Source organism: Meleagris gallopavo, chromosome 8 (genome assembly GCF_000146605.3).
Source record: "Meleagris gallopavo isolate NT-WF06-2002-E0010 breed Aviagen turkey brand Nicholas breeding stock chromosome 8, Turkey_5.1, whole genome shotgun sequence".
Taxonomy (NCBI): Eukaryota; Metazoa; Chordata; class Aves; order Galliformes; family Phasianidae; genus Meleagris; species Meleagris gallopavo.
The window spans coordinates 22,110,418-22,127,658 of record NC_015018.2 but is presented as its reverse complement, the minus strand read 5'-3'; the positions used below and the strand labels follow the sequence as shown (position 1 = coordinate 22,127,658).

The following is a 17,241-nucleotide window of genomic DNA, read 5'->3' as shown; positions in this document are numbered from 1 at the left end:
GGCAGCTGTGATGTGTGCTAGCATGGTTCTGGCTGGCTTTGGGCAGGAGAGACCAATCTGGACAGGAACCTGCCCAGAAGAGCATTCTACAAAGACCGTACCTGTAGCACACATAGGATGGACATCTAGATCACCCTGGTGGTAGCACACTAATTCCCTCAGAGATTATAGGGTCCTTTCCACTTAAATAAATAAAATAAGTAAATAAAATCCAGCCACAATCCTACCTCAGTTTTCCCCAGCAAGGCCTCTTTGCATCCTGCCAGAGTATTCTCAAATTCTCAAACAGTAACCCTAGGGCTGAACCCAGGTCACCACAACACACGCACCTTGCTCCTAAGCTTACCTATTCATTATTCCTGTTCAGCTTCTACCTCCCTTCAATTCTCTCCTTTGATTCTCAGCCATTTGAAAGGAAATCCCTGTTGCACATTCTAGATACAGGTTACCCCACACATTGCTTGTCAACACTCTACAAGTTTAAAGAGTCCAAAGAACCTCTTAAGAGGCAAAGCAGCTGAGTGGACTCCAAGTGAAGTTGAGGAGGAACTCCTGGGTTCTACCTGTGGCAGAGCCTGGAACCACTGCCCCCTTGGAAAGACGGACAGTTGAATGTGCTGCACGGGCTGAGCACAGATCAGCCACTTCTTGTACAGTAAGATGAAGCTGGAAAAGTACTGCAAGAATGTTTTCTCTTATTAATAGGCACTTTGCTAATACCGCCCAAGATAGCCAGCTCCCTCTCAGTCATTTCCTGCTGCAGCCACTGAATCCTGTTGGTCAGAGAGCTATATGCTCCATTACAAACTATTTCCTCTGTACATTTACAGCTCCCCCAAAGGTTTTTGCAGAAAGATTTCCCCCTTCTGCCCCCTCCGCAGACACTGCTCCTTCATAACTCGACTTTCTGGGACCACAAACAGGGAGTGGGCAGGAGGCACACAAAGATTTACTCTTCAGAGCTAGCACCCTTGGCCTTTCCTCCCCCACAAGTCCCCTCTCTATCTGGTCAATGCAAACATGGGAAAGAGCGCTTGCAAGAGGCCTGTGTCTGGGCCGGCTGCCTTTCATCCAGAAGATGCCTCTTCCCGTTGGAAAATACAAGCATTGTGTGAAAACATTTTAATATATTCATGCACATTCCTATAGCTTGCAGGAGCGAGCGGGTCCCAGCACCCTCCCCTCCCTGCCTTCCAAATGATGTTCATAGGCAGCGATGCACTGGGAATGCCACCTGTTTTCGCAAATGCCTGCGAGTATGTAAATTGTGGGAAGATGTGGGCCAAGCGCTGTGTTTTATTGTGCTGCAGAAAAGATTTTACTAATTACTTGCCTAAACTCCAAAGCAGTACGCCTGCTTTTTTACAAAGGAGGAGAGCGGGGAACGTGGGGGTGGGGAGAAGAGGAGGAGGGGGAGAAAAGAAAGAGGAAAAAAAGAGTGTAAAGGGAAAGAGAGAGAAGGAGAGGGAACGCAAGGGATGCATTTCAAAGTTTCTTCAGCAATTGGATGGGGGGGAGCTGGGCCCAATGTGAAATCATAGAGGTCAAAGGTGGGTCTCCCTCCCTTGTGAGAAAGTGGTGAATCAGGACGGTTTATCAAACGATCATTTTCTTTTGAAACTGGGAGGCAGCGGCTGGGACAATTCTGCAGATGTGCTTGATGAGTTCGGGACAAAAATGGGCCGCCTCCTCCCTCCCTCCCCCCTTTAAGGTCTCCCATCAGGGGTTGCTTCTCCCTCCACTGCTTCCAGGACCCTCCCCTCCCTTCTTCAGTGGTCAGCTGAGACCCCCACCCACTGATCGCTTTTGTGTTCCTGGCCTTTGGACACACTGACAGGGCCCTTTATGAGACCCCAATCAAGACCCCCATGTCACAGGTACCTAGTAGAGATACCAGACCCTTTTCAAATGAGGAACAACAAGGAAAATATGCTGGCCCATTGTCCCTGCACGGCACCAAGGGAGATGAAAGGGACAGGCTGCTCCCTCTCCACAGACCACCTGCCAATCAACCCCAGTTATTAAGGTCACGATGTGGAAATTCTTTTGACCTACACCTAATCAAAGATGCACCAGGGCCCTTTGAGACAACATGGAGGAAGGTGGGAGGGCAGGCATCCCCCCACCCTCCCCACCCATAAATACAGTGGAGCTTCCAAAGAGAATTCAGTAGGAGTTACCCAGTTAGTGCTGCGGCACACTTGTCCTGAGTGTCACTAGGGAGTTCAACTGGCCTCCATGCATTCAGCTTCAGGAGAGCTCAAATTAAAAGCTCTCCTCATTGAAGAGTTACAGACTGAGCTACACCAGAGGTGGCTCAGAAGTAATAATTAAGAACCACATATGACAAGTATTAAGCATCCACTTCCCATTTCTAATAGCTTTGGTTTTCACAAGCCGTGAGCTTCACAAACACGTTCAGCATCATCAAGCACAGCCTCTGAAGAGGAAATGAGCCTACGAGCTTCCAAAAGCATCTGGAAGAGTAGACAGATACTAGCAGTAAAATGTGTCCTTAATATCCCTTGCATGACACAGGATGAAGTTACCTAGAAGAGTTTGATGGTGGTAGTTGTTATGACTATACAGAAATCATTCACAGAGAAGAGTTAGGACCCACTTGGAGTGACAGGGCAATCAGATGGGTGGTACAGAATAGAGCATGAATCAGATGGGATCAGAGAAGCATATCCCACCACACAGCCCTTGGAATACAGACAAGATCACCTGTTCATGAAAAGCTGTTCTGTGTCACTCACTGTCAGAGGGACACCATCACCTGGTCAGTGACACAATACTACTTCAACCTGACAGCAGTGACACAAGAATTGACAGACTGCAGTCTGTAGTAATTCACACACAAAGGAAAAACAACAACAACAAAAACAATCTCCATAACAGAAACATTTTTCAGCATATATAGGAAGCTTCTGTCAGTGCACGATTTTGAATAACGTCCTCCAGAAGAGTTATGTGGTATAAATCATGTCTGTCACCACCACCAGCACACATAAGGCCAATGCTGGTGAAGCAGAAACTTCCAGTATCTATCTTGATGCACCATACTTATCAGCAGGTAGGCAATCCCCTTCCCAATCCCACTGCTAGCTTGCTGTCACATCCTGTTGGTGTCCTCCAAAGCCTATCTGTTAGTGAAGGGCAAGCAAATGTGATGTAGAGCAGTGAGGACGAGCAGTGTGACAGCCACAGCAGCAAAGCTGGAGGTTTCATTACGCTAAACACTTAACTCATGTGTTGGATCAAGTTCCTCCACCACTTGCTGAGATTTAGCTCATGAAAGACACCGGTTCATTTCTTCTCTGAGTCTGCTAACTCCTACCAGAGAGCCCACAGAAATTAGGAGGCAGTGGTGATCAACTGGGTGGAAGATGAGAGAGGAGATTCCAAAAGAGCTTGGAATAGAGACTGTAGTTCACATCACGTTTACACAAATCCTGCTGCACTGCTTTTTTCTTGCAAATCTTCCATTGAACTTCCATTAAGTTCTAATTCAGAAGTTAGCTATCAGGTTCCTAATACTGTCTTTTTGTTCCTTGGCTCTTACACAGATACAGAATCAGGTGGAAGACAGGTGTTTTTTTCTCCTTGACATTAAGCCAACTAGTTCCTATACCTTACCTACAGTAACGCATGGCCTTGTTTAGGCTGTTGTAAGCCAAGATCCAAACCATCTGCCTCCTCTACCATTACAGTAAGCTGCAGTAGGCAGAGCAGACAAGACCTCAGTACTGCAGCACAGAAAACAGAGGTGAGCTTCTTAGTTCAAGGCCGACGACGACCAGCCTGCTGCTCTCCTCAGAGTGAAACAACACTCCTCTGGAAGGGCCAGGCTTCTATCTTAGGTCACTGCAACTCCTCTTCCCACCTCAGGGCATGAGCTTGCATCTTCTGAGCGACACCCCCGGCCTCATCTGGGAGGAGTAACAGTGGAAGCTGAGCCTAGTTAGAGGCACCTGCACCTGGGGCTCTCACCAAGCAAGAAAGATCCATCCCTTTCTGTCCCTACCCGCCCCCAAAAGTGACTCTTTGAAAGACAGGGGAGGGAACAGACACCACTCTAATTGTAGGAGTGAAACCTGGCATCCTCCTGCCCATCTACCTTTGCGCTCTGTCTCTGATTCTCTTTGAACCTCTGGTACAGACTGTCAGGTCGCTGCCCTCACAAGAGATCAAGAAAAAAAAAAAATAGGACAGTGATTACTGCTGTACACGGATTTGCAAGCTGGAGAAAGAGAGAGAGAAAAAGAGAGGGAGAGAACAGCCTCCATGTGTCAAGCTATGAAAGGACTGTGACTGAAGCCGCCTGAAAAACAAACCCTTAATTTAAATGTTAATGAAAGTGCTGAAGAGACATCAGAGGCTTTCCTTTCTCTACAAGGAGCAGAATCACCAGGTCTAGAATTTATGGCCCCCTTCAACTCCCCTCTCTCCTTCTCTGCTCCATCAGCCAGAGAAGTTAGGAAAGGAAAAAAAAAAAAACCTAATTTTAACATTAACTCCACACTTCCACCCTGGGATGCAATTGCTAAATTATCTGTCGGCAGGACACTGATCAAAGGTGGAAAAACAAAGGCACACTGCACAGCCGAGCAAAGGTAAACAGCAGCTGAGGTCTGGTGAAGTTACCTTCTCCTCCTATAAGTTTAAAAAGCAAAGAGAAAATGATTCAAACTGGAAATAGAAACCTCAGGACATAAGGCTGTCAGTCCCTTTAACTAAGTTTCTTCTATCACACTGATTAAACAGACACAGATTTTCCTGTGCAAACCAAGCAGCACAATGAAGATGCTTCCCCAGCTTTCTGAGACAGACTTTCCCCTCAAGCAAAGCAAAAGATGAGAAAAAATGTCGGGGGGTAGGGGGGAGAAGAAAAAAAAAAAAAAGACTCAATATGCAACAGCTCCAAAAGATTAGAAACAGATGTCTGAGATCTAACTCAGCTACTGCCTCCCAAAGCCGGCTCACCTGCCCACAGCCACTAGTCAGCCAATTCACACAGAGACAATATATACACTAGACTATCAGCCAAAAGTGACAACAAGGGAGCACGCTGTAAGTTATGTAAGCTTCGGTGTGCAAAGCAAAGAAAACTGAAGTGAAGAATGGTGACTTGCATAGTTTGCCAGCATGTATGCGATACAGAATTGTTTGCATGTGTGATACTGGAGGAGACAGAAAGAAGACATGTACGTTCAGATGTTCATCCATGTGAAGAAGGGAAAGGAGAATCATTATCACACAGTTAAGAAAGTAGAACAAATTCTTCTTCCCTTCATCAAGGGAACAGTCAGAGCACATGGATAAGACACAGGTGTCATTTTAGCTCCAGATGGTAGAAACTGGAAAGAGAAACTGATACTCATTTCCTGCTCTTCAGCTCTGGGGTGAAAGAGCACCAAGTTAGTTATGATTATTGCATGTATCTAGAAGTCTGCACAGATCACTTTCTGAGGTCAGTAAGAGATGGTACTTAACACCACCACTAACTCTGCGAGTACACCCAGGGATCTCACAGTTGAGTAAAGCCCTTCCTGCTCCTTCTTAAGAAACAGCTGCAGGTCAGAGTCCCCTCTCAATTATTCAAACCAACCAGACTCTGCAAGAGATCCCTAAGGACAGCAGAACTATTGCTGCCTGCTATTTTGCTGGCGATGCACAAACCAGAACAAAACCCAGTCACTTGCCCCATGTCCTAGCAGATTCAGGGAGGTTAACTGCACAAAGCTAGGTCAAAACAGAGCACCACTACAGAACAACAGCTCATCTTGATATGCAGTAAGGGATATGCACTGATAAAAGCAGAGCAAGAGATGAGGGCGGGGGGAACATTATTAAGCATTTTAACTGCTGCACATTAGGGCTCCATTTGTACAGTTAAAACCATTGCAACACGGTTCTGACTCACGTGGGTTGTTTTGCTTTAATGCAAACTGCAAGACCAGATTGTTCCATTTTCACAAAAAGTTTCCAGATAGCCATAAAAAGAAGAAGCCTTCAAAATGAATCATTTTGATTCTTCCCAGTGGAAGAGAGGGCCTGTCATTAACCCTTCTCTTCCTTCCTTTCCCCAGCATGTTCTGGGTACGCTTTAGTTTGTCTGAAGTTGTCCTCAGGGACATACGTCTCCCAAGATATTAACTCCCCATAATATTCCACAGGAGTGGCAGCTAGGTTAACAGAGATTCAATCTACCATGTAGAACAACAGGAGTCGGGTTTCAGCTACAACTCTGCATAAATGAAAGCGACTAAGCTAGCTTTTTTAATTCAGCTGCTCCCAGAGATAGTCATTTTGAGCACAGATACCTTGTCTTCCTCTTCTCTGAAGTGCACTTCAGTACAACGTTTGCAAGGAGAGGTTATGTACTGCAGTAGGCCAAATGACACAGCTGGACAGGGAGACCATCTTTCAGGCTTACACACAGAAACACATTTCTGCCACAGCAGGCCACATTACAGTTGTGCATCGATTCCCTAGATTGTGCTGAATGTCTCCTAGCTCTCTATCTCTGGTTGCACATTGAAAACCATTTTCGTGCCTCCATCATCTTTTTTCTTGGTTTTAAATCTGCTACATTTGGAGTACAACTCAGGAAGACCAGCTCTCACCATGAATATTCTAAGATCTAGATAGCAAATTCTAGTGGCTAATCTTGCAGGAGAAGTCAGCTTAGACTGAAATACTTTTTTAAACCTAATATCAAAGAATTTCTGAATCCAAGACTAACAACAAATTTAACATCAAGGTTCACTTTTTTTTTTTTTTTAATTTATTTCCCCTCCAATGTTCGAGCTTCTCTATCATTGGGAAAAAAAAATGCACTGCTCCTTTATTTAGGGAAAAAATAGTTGCATTTCAGTAGTGCAACAAATATCTGGATTTATATATATAAAACCTTACATGCAGCAGCAGCCATAAATGCCAAGCAATTTGACCTCATTTTCTCTATAAACTTATCACTCAAATTAGACAGTGCACAGTGGTAACTTCTCTTCCCTGGCTACTGCCACTTCAGGGAATCACAAAGCATGAAGGTGCCACTATTCCGCTAGAAATCCCTGGGTTTGCCTCACTTTGCACATTTGAATTGGTCCACTGCATTCAGGCTTGCCCTGGTCCCTGAGCACACATAAGTCACTGCAGTAAGCACCAGTAAATGAAAGTTTAACATCTGCATGACACAGAGTTCAAAAGGCAAATGAGCTGGGGGAAGGGGATTACAAGCAGCTAAGAAATACGGTTTTGTGTATGTAGCCTCTCTGTAAGAACAGTATTTTACTCACCTGTGCAGAATAATAGCTTTGGAGATCAACTGAACAGTTGTCAGAGCAAGCTGAAGCATCCTATGTTATGAATATTATAAGATACTTCTCTAATTTTGATGCAACAGGCAACGTAAGACCTGCTGTCCCAATTGCACTGACCACAGCACAGCTATCCAAAACACCTGCTAAAAACCCAAAAAGGCAGCTGCACTCTCCTCATCCCCACTACCTTGCAGGACATCGTTAGGGAGCCCAAAAGGAATGAGGCTCCAATAGCATATGTTGATGTGAAGGCACTTCCACAACTGAAAAGGCAGCGCAAAAGACCAACCACAATTTTTTCCCCACAGTGAGAAGAGAAAATCTACTATTCCTAGCACCTTTTTTTTTTCCCCCAAACAACTTCTTACTAATTTTTCCCTTAATGGCATCATTCTGCATGAAGGCCCTTCTAGCATTCAGCCCAGCATCACCATACAAAGAGCAAGGAAGCCTCCCCTGTAGCTCAGCATATCTGTGAGAGAGTCTCTGTACAGCTGTGGGGAAACTGGGAACAACTCAAAACAGAATAGCTAATAGAGATGCCTAAAGCCAGAAAAGCTGCACTTAAGAGCACAAATATCTATGCAGGGCAAAGCAATTGCATGGCTGTACAAGCCACCCTGACCAGTCCCTAGCAGCACTGCTGTGATGTCACCATACACATTCCTGTTGGGGTTGCACTGGTCCAGGTCCTGCCTACTGAAGTTTAGTCTGGAGGTATGGGCACTGTCCATCAGAACAGCAGCCCTGCAGAGCAGGATTACAAGACAGCAGAAATCCCAGCTGTGGCTCAGGACCACATGGGATACTAATGAAGCTTCAGTGACAGAAAGAGAGATTACTGAAAAGCGAGAAGAAAAGTTTCACTCCTGCCCATTAACAGCTGAGGTTCAGTTAGAACACAGCCCTGACTACTCTAGTCTTAGCTATGGCAAACCTCCAGGCCAGGAAACAGCAGCCTCTCCAAAGCAGTTTCTAATGGTTGGAGCTAGAGAAGCTCCCCCCTCTACTCCATTGCACACAACTGCTTTGAGCTGTACCCAACCTCTGTTTGTACACAGCAGAGAGAGCTGGTGGACTCTGAGCAATGATGGGCCAAAATATTTCTGTGGTTGGAGCCTGATTCCACAGCAGTTCTACACCAGCATAACTATCCACTCTTATGGAGGAGTTCCCAGTTTACACCAGCAAGTGAAAAGGTGAAGCAGGAGGGCATGTCAAACATTTAGGAGGAAGTGGAGGTTACAAGCCATGTTCAGCCTCACTGAGGAACAAATGCATTCAATGTTCAAGCCAGAAGGATGGTGACTACAGGGGAGGAAAAGCTTCACAGACAAGCACAATGAGAATTCAGATGGATGAAATATGGGCTCTTGCAAATAAAACCACAGAGCTCCCCAAAGCAGACCTTGCTAGAAACCAAATATTATCTTTTTGATACTCACCCTCATTAGACAGCAAGCAATAAAACCTATTAGTGAAAAATTCATCTCCTCTGCCCCTTGCCCTGGCCCTCCCCCACCACATGCCCTCCTGCTCTGATCCTCTCTCTCTTCTAGGATGGCTGTGATTTGTTCTGAGAAGCGACAGGTTTATAGGTTAGCCGACACCTTCTCTCTGTGGAATTTTAATTAACTTCTCCCATCGTCAATATGTTAAGGAGCAGGGTTCCCATTATGCGAGGTCAGCAGCGTGTTTCAGGCCCTGCTATATCAGCCGTCAAATTGAAGAATTAATGACGTGGCTAATTGGCTCTAATTCTCCACCCCCTCCCCAAAATATGGAGGGGCTAGATGGAGCAGGGGGAATAAGGCTGGCTACTGGGGGAGGCTGGTACAGTCCACAGTACTCGTTAAAAAAAAAAAAAAAGTGCACAATTTAGGCTCATTTGTTCATGGGGTAGCTGTTCCACCATCTCCCATTTATCACCCTGCAGGGAGGAAAGGGGGGAGTGAGGAGACAGTGGGTAAATACTGTGACAAGGAGTGTGTGCAGCGTGCACACCACGGAGAGGAACACTGTCCTGACAAGAGGCCACATCAGTAGGTCATCACTTAAGAGCAGGAAGCAGCATGCCACTGGGCTCTAATCAAACATGGTGCAAGAGCCAGAGCCTTGTAGCTCTGCTGTGAGTCTGCCAGAAAAGGGGCCCCTGTAGCACAGAAGACAGCAAGGGGCTTCTATCTAACATCCTGCAGTAGCATTAATGCACATGGCACTTCTCAAAAACATTATCTATTCCAAACACTTGGAGCAATGGGATGGTGGAAGGGCAAAATCATAGTGGATCCTGAGGTCACTTCCCTGATAATGCCACTTGCTCTGTACTGTTAAGTCTCTGCAACCTGCAAAAAGCTCAGACACTTGAGGAAGACAGCAGTTATGGGAAATACTTTGCTATTGCACAAGTCTAAAATTCATTCACTGCAGATATCACACAGACAGCAGCAACAGCTGTTCATTCCCTTCCTTTGAGGAAGGCTGAGTAAGAATCTCTTCTGTATGCAGCAGACCAGCTAACAGTGGAAAGAGATAGATCGATCACTGCTGGTCAGTATAAGATTTTAACAAGGAGAGTTTGAATTTCTCAGATTTTCGCTTCTTCAAGAATGGGATCACCTTGAAAAACATCTCGGAAGACACTGGTACTACCCTTACCTTCCATGCTAAAGTTATAGTAATACACTCTCTCCATTAGAAGCACAGCACTACACGCAGTGGAGATTGGAAAACCTCACCACTGACCTCTACTACTTTCCACAGTTCAGTATGCTCAATTTACCCTGAAAACTGAGCGCTAACCACAGCACACAGCTCCAAGTTTCCCAAGCCAAAAAAACAGAAACATTTTTGCCTGGCATCTCTTCTGCCACAGAGTGAGAATACAAGTTGGCATCTTTTCAGTACAGAAAACCTCAAAGAGACTCAGCTCATTGCTTCTAACTAGCAAGGCAGAGCAAGTCAGAAAGTTTGCTCTGCAAGTAAGAATGAACAGGTCCCACCCAAGACAGTAATAGGAACACAGGGCTATTTTTGCAGCCTCTTATGAAAGGACCACTCTGCTGTGCTGCAGAACAAAGATTACACGCTCTTCCCTGGACTGCTGCTGCAGGCACAAGCACCTGATCAGCAGCCACCCAGAGCAAGTCCCTGAAGTGTCACCCTGGTGCCTCACAAACATTTGCAGACATACAGCCTATCCAACTCCTTAACTTCTTTCCTTCGGAAATTGGGAATAAAGAGAGCTCAGTTACCTTAATAACGGGCTGATAGCAATGGACCACACTCGATCCTCTGTCTGCACTGTATGCAGACACTGTCCGACTCTGCCCGCAGACAGGGACCAAACCTAAGGAGAGAGATGCATGTTATGCCACGTAACCCAGAAGGTAGGATGCACACCACTAATGTAATGCTGGAAGAGCTGCCAAAACTGCCTCGCTCACCTTCCTTGATACCTTCTCCCTGAATTCCCAGTACTTATTTCTGAGGAGCAGAGCTTTCAATCACTGGCGGAAAGAAGCACTTAACGTTACAATGACTCAGCTTATGAGTATGACTTTCCATCCTGCTTCACCACAGGGAACAGAGAAAGCACCTCCATCACCACGTGCTCTCAGGCAACACTCAGCACAGAGATTTCTCTGCTTTCGTAGTTAAATAAACAAGAAGTGAGATTTGATCAGGCCTCTGCTGTTCCCTTTAACAGTGTGGGAAGACTTTGTGCCATCCCTGAAAACATTTCCATTCATTTTGTCTTTAAAATTAATTGTTCACTACCCTGTAAAGCAGTTCTGTATAAAGCCATTCCAATTGGACCAAATTTCTTAAGTGTACCCCAGGCCATTTTCAGAGGCCCCCCTTCGCTCACCGACAATGTGAGAGAGCTCTTTTCCCTCCCCCATGAATACATGCACATCTCCATCCACAAATTCACCCTCCCCACTACCTTTGTTTCTGGGTCCTTATAAAGTCTTACTGGGGTCTCTGCTTGTGTTCTTCACTTTCCCCAACTTGCCCTCATTCTTGGCTCGTGGAACTTGAGCTCCTCAGTTCTCTGTAACCAACCCCCAATGTTTCACTTCAGAACTTCAAAGCTGGGAGTGCCCTATTTGTTTGTTTGTTGATAATGCCCAGGATTGCAGGCTATTCTTGTCAGTGGGGAATTTAGCACCTAGTGTCAGCAAAAGCAGCAGAAAAGCTTAACTCTTTTAAGGCATCCCTATCTCCTACAGGTTAAAAATATTGCTCAGAGCACACTATCTGGTGCCTATCACACAGGAATGTACATTAGCAGCTCTTCAGGGCTTAGTCCTAATCAACACTCAGCAGAGCTCTCAATAGCTTAGACACTTAGAGCCCCTTTAAAAGGCCAGTAGGGATTCCCTTCCACCCTCCAAGAGTCTCACTCACGCAAACAAGGCAGCCTACACAGGAGATAATAAAAAATAAAAGGTGAACATCCCGAGAGCCTATCCTCCAGGGAGCACTGGGTGGGCAAGATCTCACACTAGCTCCAAGAAACAGAGACTTAAATTTCACCCTAGCCTTCAGGAATTTGTTCTCAAGGTCAGGGAGGTCTGTCCTCCAGCTGCCAGGGAAGCACCAAGAAGACACTCTCCCAGCAAAGAGGCTCCACAGAAGCAGCCCTGCTTAAATGTCAGACAAAGCAGTATCAAGGCCTTGCTCCCAGGAGCCAAGTAGCACCTCAGACCTTCTGCATCTGAATACTGGTCTGCTTGAGGGCAATTTTATCCAGGAGTACACACTCATACAGAGGAACCAGCCAGAATAGATAGGGTAGCATTGTTGAGCAGCCTTGCCAGATAGTTATCAATTATCACATATTTCCTATAAAACCTTAAAATAGACATTTAGATCTTCTTTTGCCCCTATCTATCCCTCTCATAAAACAGGAATAGCAGTTTTTCCTCTTAACACTTAACTCCATTAATGGCTTAAGACATGTACCAGGGATCAAGAGTGCATCCTGCGCTGAGCAACAGTCAAAACATTCAACACGCAGCATTCACTACTAACAATAAAATGAGAGACTGTGAAGATGCTACAGATACTGCATTGTGCTAGCAGGACACGGGTTAGTTCCAGTTTAAACCAGCAGCTGATATACTAACCTACTGCTAAATCTTTCCAAAAAGCTTGGCACAGCAAGCATCTCTGCATAGACATGAGCCTACGCTAAGATACCCAGCGCTCCTCCTGCAGAGGGAGGGCTCACAACAGTTTTGCTGACACTTAGATGTTCATGGCATAAGACCTCTGAGGTCACCACTGCAGCAGCACCTGCAGCAGCCAAAACATCTCTGCTCACCTTTGCTGTTCTGTCCCGGGAGCCACTGACAATGAGGCCACCTTGGAAGTCCACACAGTTCACCTCTTGTTCATGTGCAGAGAACTTGACACTGTAGGAGCCATGGATCTTGTGAAGGACAATATTTCCATCTCTGAAAAACACATCCCCAAGCAGAGAGACTGTATGAGCTGCATCTCCTCTGGCTAGCCATGTACCTTCCACTAACACTTGGCAATGCCACTAAAAGACCAGCACTGATCTCTCATGGAAGCAGAAATTCTAACAGCATCATTAACCCTCTACTTCTCACACATCATATGTTCTCCCAAAATCCAATCTGGATTCCACAACAGCCATTCAAAGCCTGATCTGCTGCACATGACATTTTTTCTGGCAAACCTTCCGCCCACCACTTTCTTCTAAACTGCAGAAAGTACCAGAGCATCCTTCTCCCACTTTTCCTCTTCTGCTTTTGGTTGGCCAAAATCCTGGCTGGATGCTGAATGGACAGAGTAAGGAAACAAGCAAGAGGTCATTCTCTACCACGTTAGAGCCTCAGCTTTTCATTCATTTGAGAGGAGCAATGCAAGGTATTGTGAATTAACTATAAGGATACTTAGATTTTTTTCAACCAATACAGTAACTGAGATTTTAAATGCATGCCTTCATTTTGACCTGAATTTTAGGCTACCGTTCATAGGGGAAAGTGTGAAGGCATCCAGGGCAGCCAGCCATGCTTGCATCTCTCAATTCTGTGCTGAAGTATATTAACAGCTAAAACATTATATATAACAGTTCTGTCATTTGCTATAATCGAAAAAGGCCAGCCAATGCAAATTAATCAGAGAAATGTGTGTGTGCTGGAATGCTTGGCAATTTTCCCCCTCTCCACAATTATATCAGTAGGTCTAATAAAGACAGGCTTGTGTCTAGAAGGATTTATGCACAACGGAAGCCTCAGTTCTGAGCATTAGAACACATTCTACTCTGGTTGTAACAGGGAAAAGAAATGAACCCTGCAGATCAGTCAGGACTCTGTGGCTCTATACAGAGTAGAACGTTTTTCAGGACAGAACCAAATCATAAGAGACGAAGCAGCAGGAGCTGAATACAGCCAAGCACAAAGATATTGTTATAAAGACTGACTTGTCTGCTCTGGGCTGGAGTTACACAAAACCTTTCCAGCTTCACTACCATGCTCCATGGGCTCCCATCACTGACCCAACTTACCCCCCTCCACTGACGATGTGGGAGTTGACAAGAACAAAGCGACATACGTCCTCCTGGTGGCCAGAGAAGATAGCCTGAGGGTGACGCTGCAAACCCGTACCATCTGGACAGAGTTGGTAGGCCTGGATGTTCTCGGCTTGTGACAGATAGAGATACTGGCCATCCAGCTCCATCCAGGGCATCAAACTGCAAACAGGCATCAGGTTGGAGGAGTGAGAAAACAAATGCACAAAAATTAGTAACAGTAGTAATAATAATGCACGCATAAACAAACTAAAGAGAATTGTGAAGTTGGAGCTGCTGGTCACATATAAAAGCAGGGCTTAATGCAGCACAGCAAAGAAGTGATATTTCTTTAGCAGCATACAAAGCAGATCACATTGCTGGCATTTTTCTAACCAAGAGCTGAGGAAAATGAAGTGTGGAATCTCTGAAGAGAAGATTGCCAAGACTCTAGTGAGTTTAGATAGGAAATACTTAAGGCTCCCTGACCCCTCTTCATGAGCCCTGTACTTTTAAAGAAACTAGACTATCAGGCATTTGTGAGCTATGTCAAACATTTCTAAGAGACCTTTCAGTACGAAGCTCTTGGCGCAAGCAGTCCTGATAGTCCACATTATTTGTTGATGCTCAGCAAAGAACACAAAGTTGCCACTGTTTCACATGCATCTCAGCACAGGAACAGGTCACGTCACATAACATGTCTTCCCATGAAGTCCTGCACCTACTACACATATTGTACACTGTTATGCAAAGCCTGAGGGCATCCAGAAACTTTGTGCTGCCCAAGTAGAGGAGGTGTTTTTCTACATTCACACCTCTTCCACTGCTGAGTTGAAAGCAACTGCAGAGCAGTCTCTCTCGATTTATGTTGCCCACCTCTCAGATGAGCCCATACACCTCTTCTGCCTCTTGCTATTTATGAAACAGTGACAATTTCCTACATGGGGTTCCAGGCATAAGAGCAGTAGACTGCTAAATGCTCTGTTTGAAGACTGAAATTAAAAGTGGAAAATACGCTTCAAATCCAAGCTAGAAACCAAGATAGAGAAGAAGACATTCAAGTTGTGTCTGAATCAAGTTTTTCATCGCAACAGATTCATTGATTCTTGAAACAATATCACAATAAAGAAAACAGAACAAGCTACAACGTACATGCAGGTAGTAAGCTCCTTGTTGGAGATCTTGCTTTTTGTGTCACCTCCAAAGAACCAACAAATAGGCCTTCTGGACATGGGGTCAGATACAAAGAGATATAGGGCACACATCATATGAGGCACAGATGTGTAAAACTGTCTCCAGTCTGCACACTCATTGCCAAGCACACCAATACCCACGAAAATGTTGAGCAAAACCAAAGCCTTTCCATAGAACATCCTTTCAGCTTGCAAACTATTCAGAAAAGCTGTTTTGAAAGCACAAAAACATGTCTCTCTTTTTCTTGCAGATCATTCATTCTTAGAGGTCACGATTTTCTGCATTAGCAGAGGCATTACACACAGCAGCAGCTCAAATCATCACAATGAGGGACTAGAAGCAAGCAAGAGAACAATGTTGATTACTAGACAGAAGGTTCCTGCTTGCCTGTATTCATCTCCAATAAGAAGCTTGTCACAGGGATAAAAAGTTGAGCAGAGGTTATTTGCGATTTGGTCTTATGCAAGGAAAAAAATAAGAGGCATCTTTGGAGTAGCAGCTTTGGTTTGAGGCTTTGATTTTCTTTTCTTTCCTGCACGCCCACACAGTCCTCTAAAAGCAAGCAAATATCCAGCTTTTCCAGCCTCCAGCCAGTCTCTATAGCTCTCCTCCTGTCATAGTTTAGCTTTTTACCCTTTTCTATGGGTTTTTCATAAGGAGGAGTAGCAAATTTGAAAGTAGGACAAATGAAAATCAGAGGATACAGTTTGGATGGTGGCCTTATTAAATCAGTCCTTGCATTTTCATTTGGGAAGCTGCTTTAGTAATGATCTCTAACAACCACAGAGCCTGTCTTCACAAATGGTCACAAGCACTTCAAAGGCAGGTATACAACCTGCACCAAGAACCACTCTGCTCATTACAGCTGTTCCCAGGACTTCAGACAAGCAGTGGCACATTATCCACCACTTCAATCTACACAGCACAAAAAGGCATGAAAGCTCAGTAGCAGGTCCCTGTTCTTCAGCAGCTAACAAACTATAGTTCTTCTCATTTTTCCTTCTGTCTGATGATGTGAAAGCTGAAAATTTAGATGTGCTGTTTAGATAAGAGACACATCTCAGGCTTTGCTTTGAAAGCTGAGTATGCCTTTGCAAGAAAAGCTTTAACAACAACCTCCTCTCATTAATGTCAAATATCCATTTTGTTAGTGAAGGAGGGAAGCATAAAACAGAAGAAAGAAGAAGCACAAAGTAGAAGAATGGCAATTAGCATTTTAGATTTGTACATCCAAATTGAGAGCAAAGATAAAGCACCGGAGACAAAACAAGCACTTTGAGGAAACATGCAAGTCCACATCTGAGATCAAGGTATGCTCATTGTGAGAGCAGGGCAGAAAATTGCTCATGGTATACAGCAATAGACAGGCACACAATAGTCTGGAGTCTGCAGGCAACATTACTAAATCCAACTAGAAATGTACAAATCAGAGCAATGCCAAATTCAAGCTCTTACTGAGAGAGGAACTCTCAACTAGGTGCCTCATCCCTGGAGGTGTTCAAGGACAGGCTGGATGGGGCCCCAGGCAATCTGATCTAGTGCTTGATTTAATGGTTGGCACCCCTGCCCACAACAGGAGAGTTGGAACCAGCTGATTTTTGACGTTCCTTCCAACCCAAGCCATTCTATGATTCTATGAACTCAGAGTGAAACCCTAGAGCAAGACAATAACAACAGTTACCCCACATCCAGCTAGACAGCAACATCCAAAATAGGCCAGTGACATCACTTGTAAAACCCCTTCGATCAGAAGGAGCATGAAACATTTCATTTTGGAGCACAGAGGCAAACCCAAATCCCCTCAGCAACAGAAAGAACCAAGTAGAAGAGAACAGAGCCACTTGCTTGCATTTCCATTTCAGGACTGTCTCCCTCCGGCAGCGTCCATGCCTCCAGTTTTGAGAGACTTTCACCCTTTCCTTCACTGGAATGCCAGGTGCTCTGCAGATAAAGGAAGAAAGATGAGATTAGCAATTGTGACTGATGCTATGCAGAGAACAAATACACCCAAGCTGGTCACAGGTTCTCACTCTCGTTCCACAAACGATGAGCTCGTATACATTGATGGTGCCAGAGCCACGCTAAAGGAATGCACTTATGAAAGTTGACGAGAAAGGAGTTCTGAGCAAAGCGAGTGTTCATCAACAAAGAAAGCCAGCCACAAGGATCACT

At 45.0% G+C, this 17,241-nt stretch overlaps 1 protein-coding gene across 1 annotated transcript in view; it reads right to left on the bottom strand.

The window, feature by feature from the left end:
- Positions 1–17,010, bottom strand: part of FBXW4 (F-box and WD repeat domain containing 4) — a 47,817-nt gene extending 30,807 nt beyond the window's left edge. Inside the window, exons 1-5 of the mRNA XM_031554476.1 lie at positions 16,915–17,010; positions 15,028–15,099; positions 13,873–14,058; positions 12,661–12,793; positions 10,583–10,677 (exon numbers count right to left, since the gene is read on the bottom strand). Of these exons, the coding sequence (XP_031410336.1) occupies positions 10,583–10,677; positions 12,661–12,793; positions 13,873–14,054 (410 nt within the window). The 5' untranslated portion in view covers positions 14,055–14,058; positions 15,028–15,099; positions 16,915–17,010. The remainder of the gene's footprint in view (positions 1–10,582; positions 10,678–12,660; positions 12,794–13,872; positions 14,059–15,027; positions 15,100–16,914) is intronic.
- Positions 17,011–17,241: the final 231 nt, after the last annotated feature.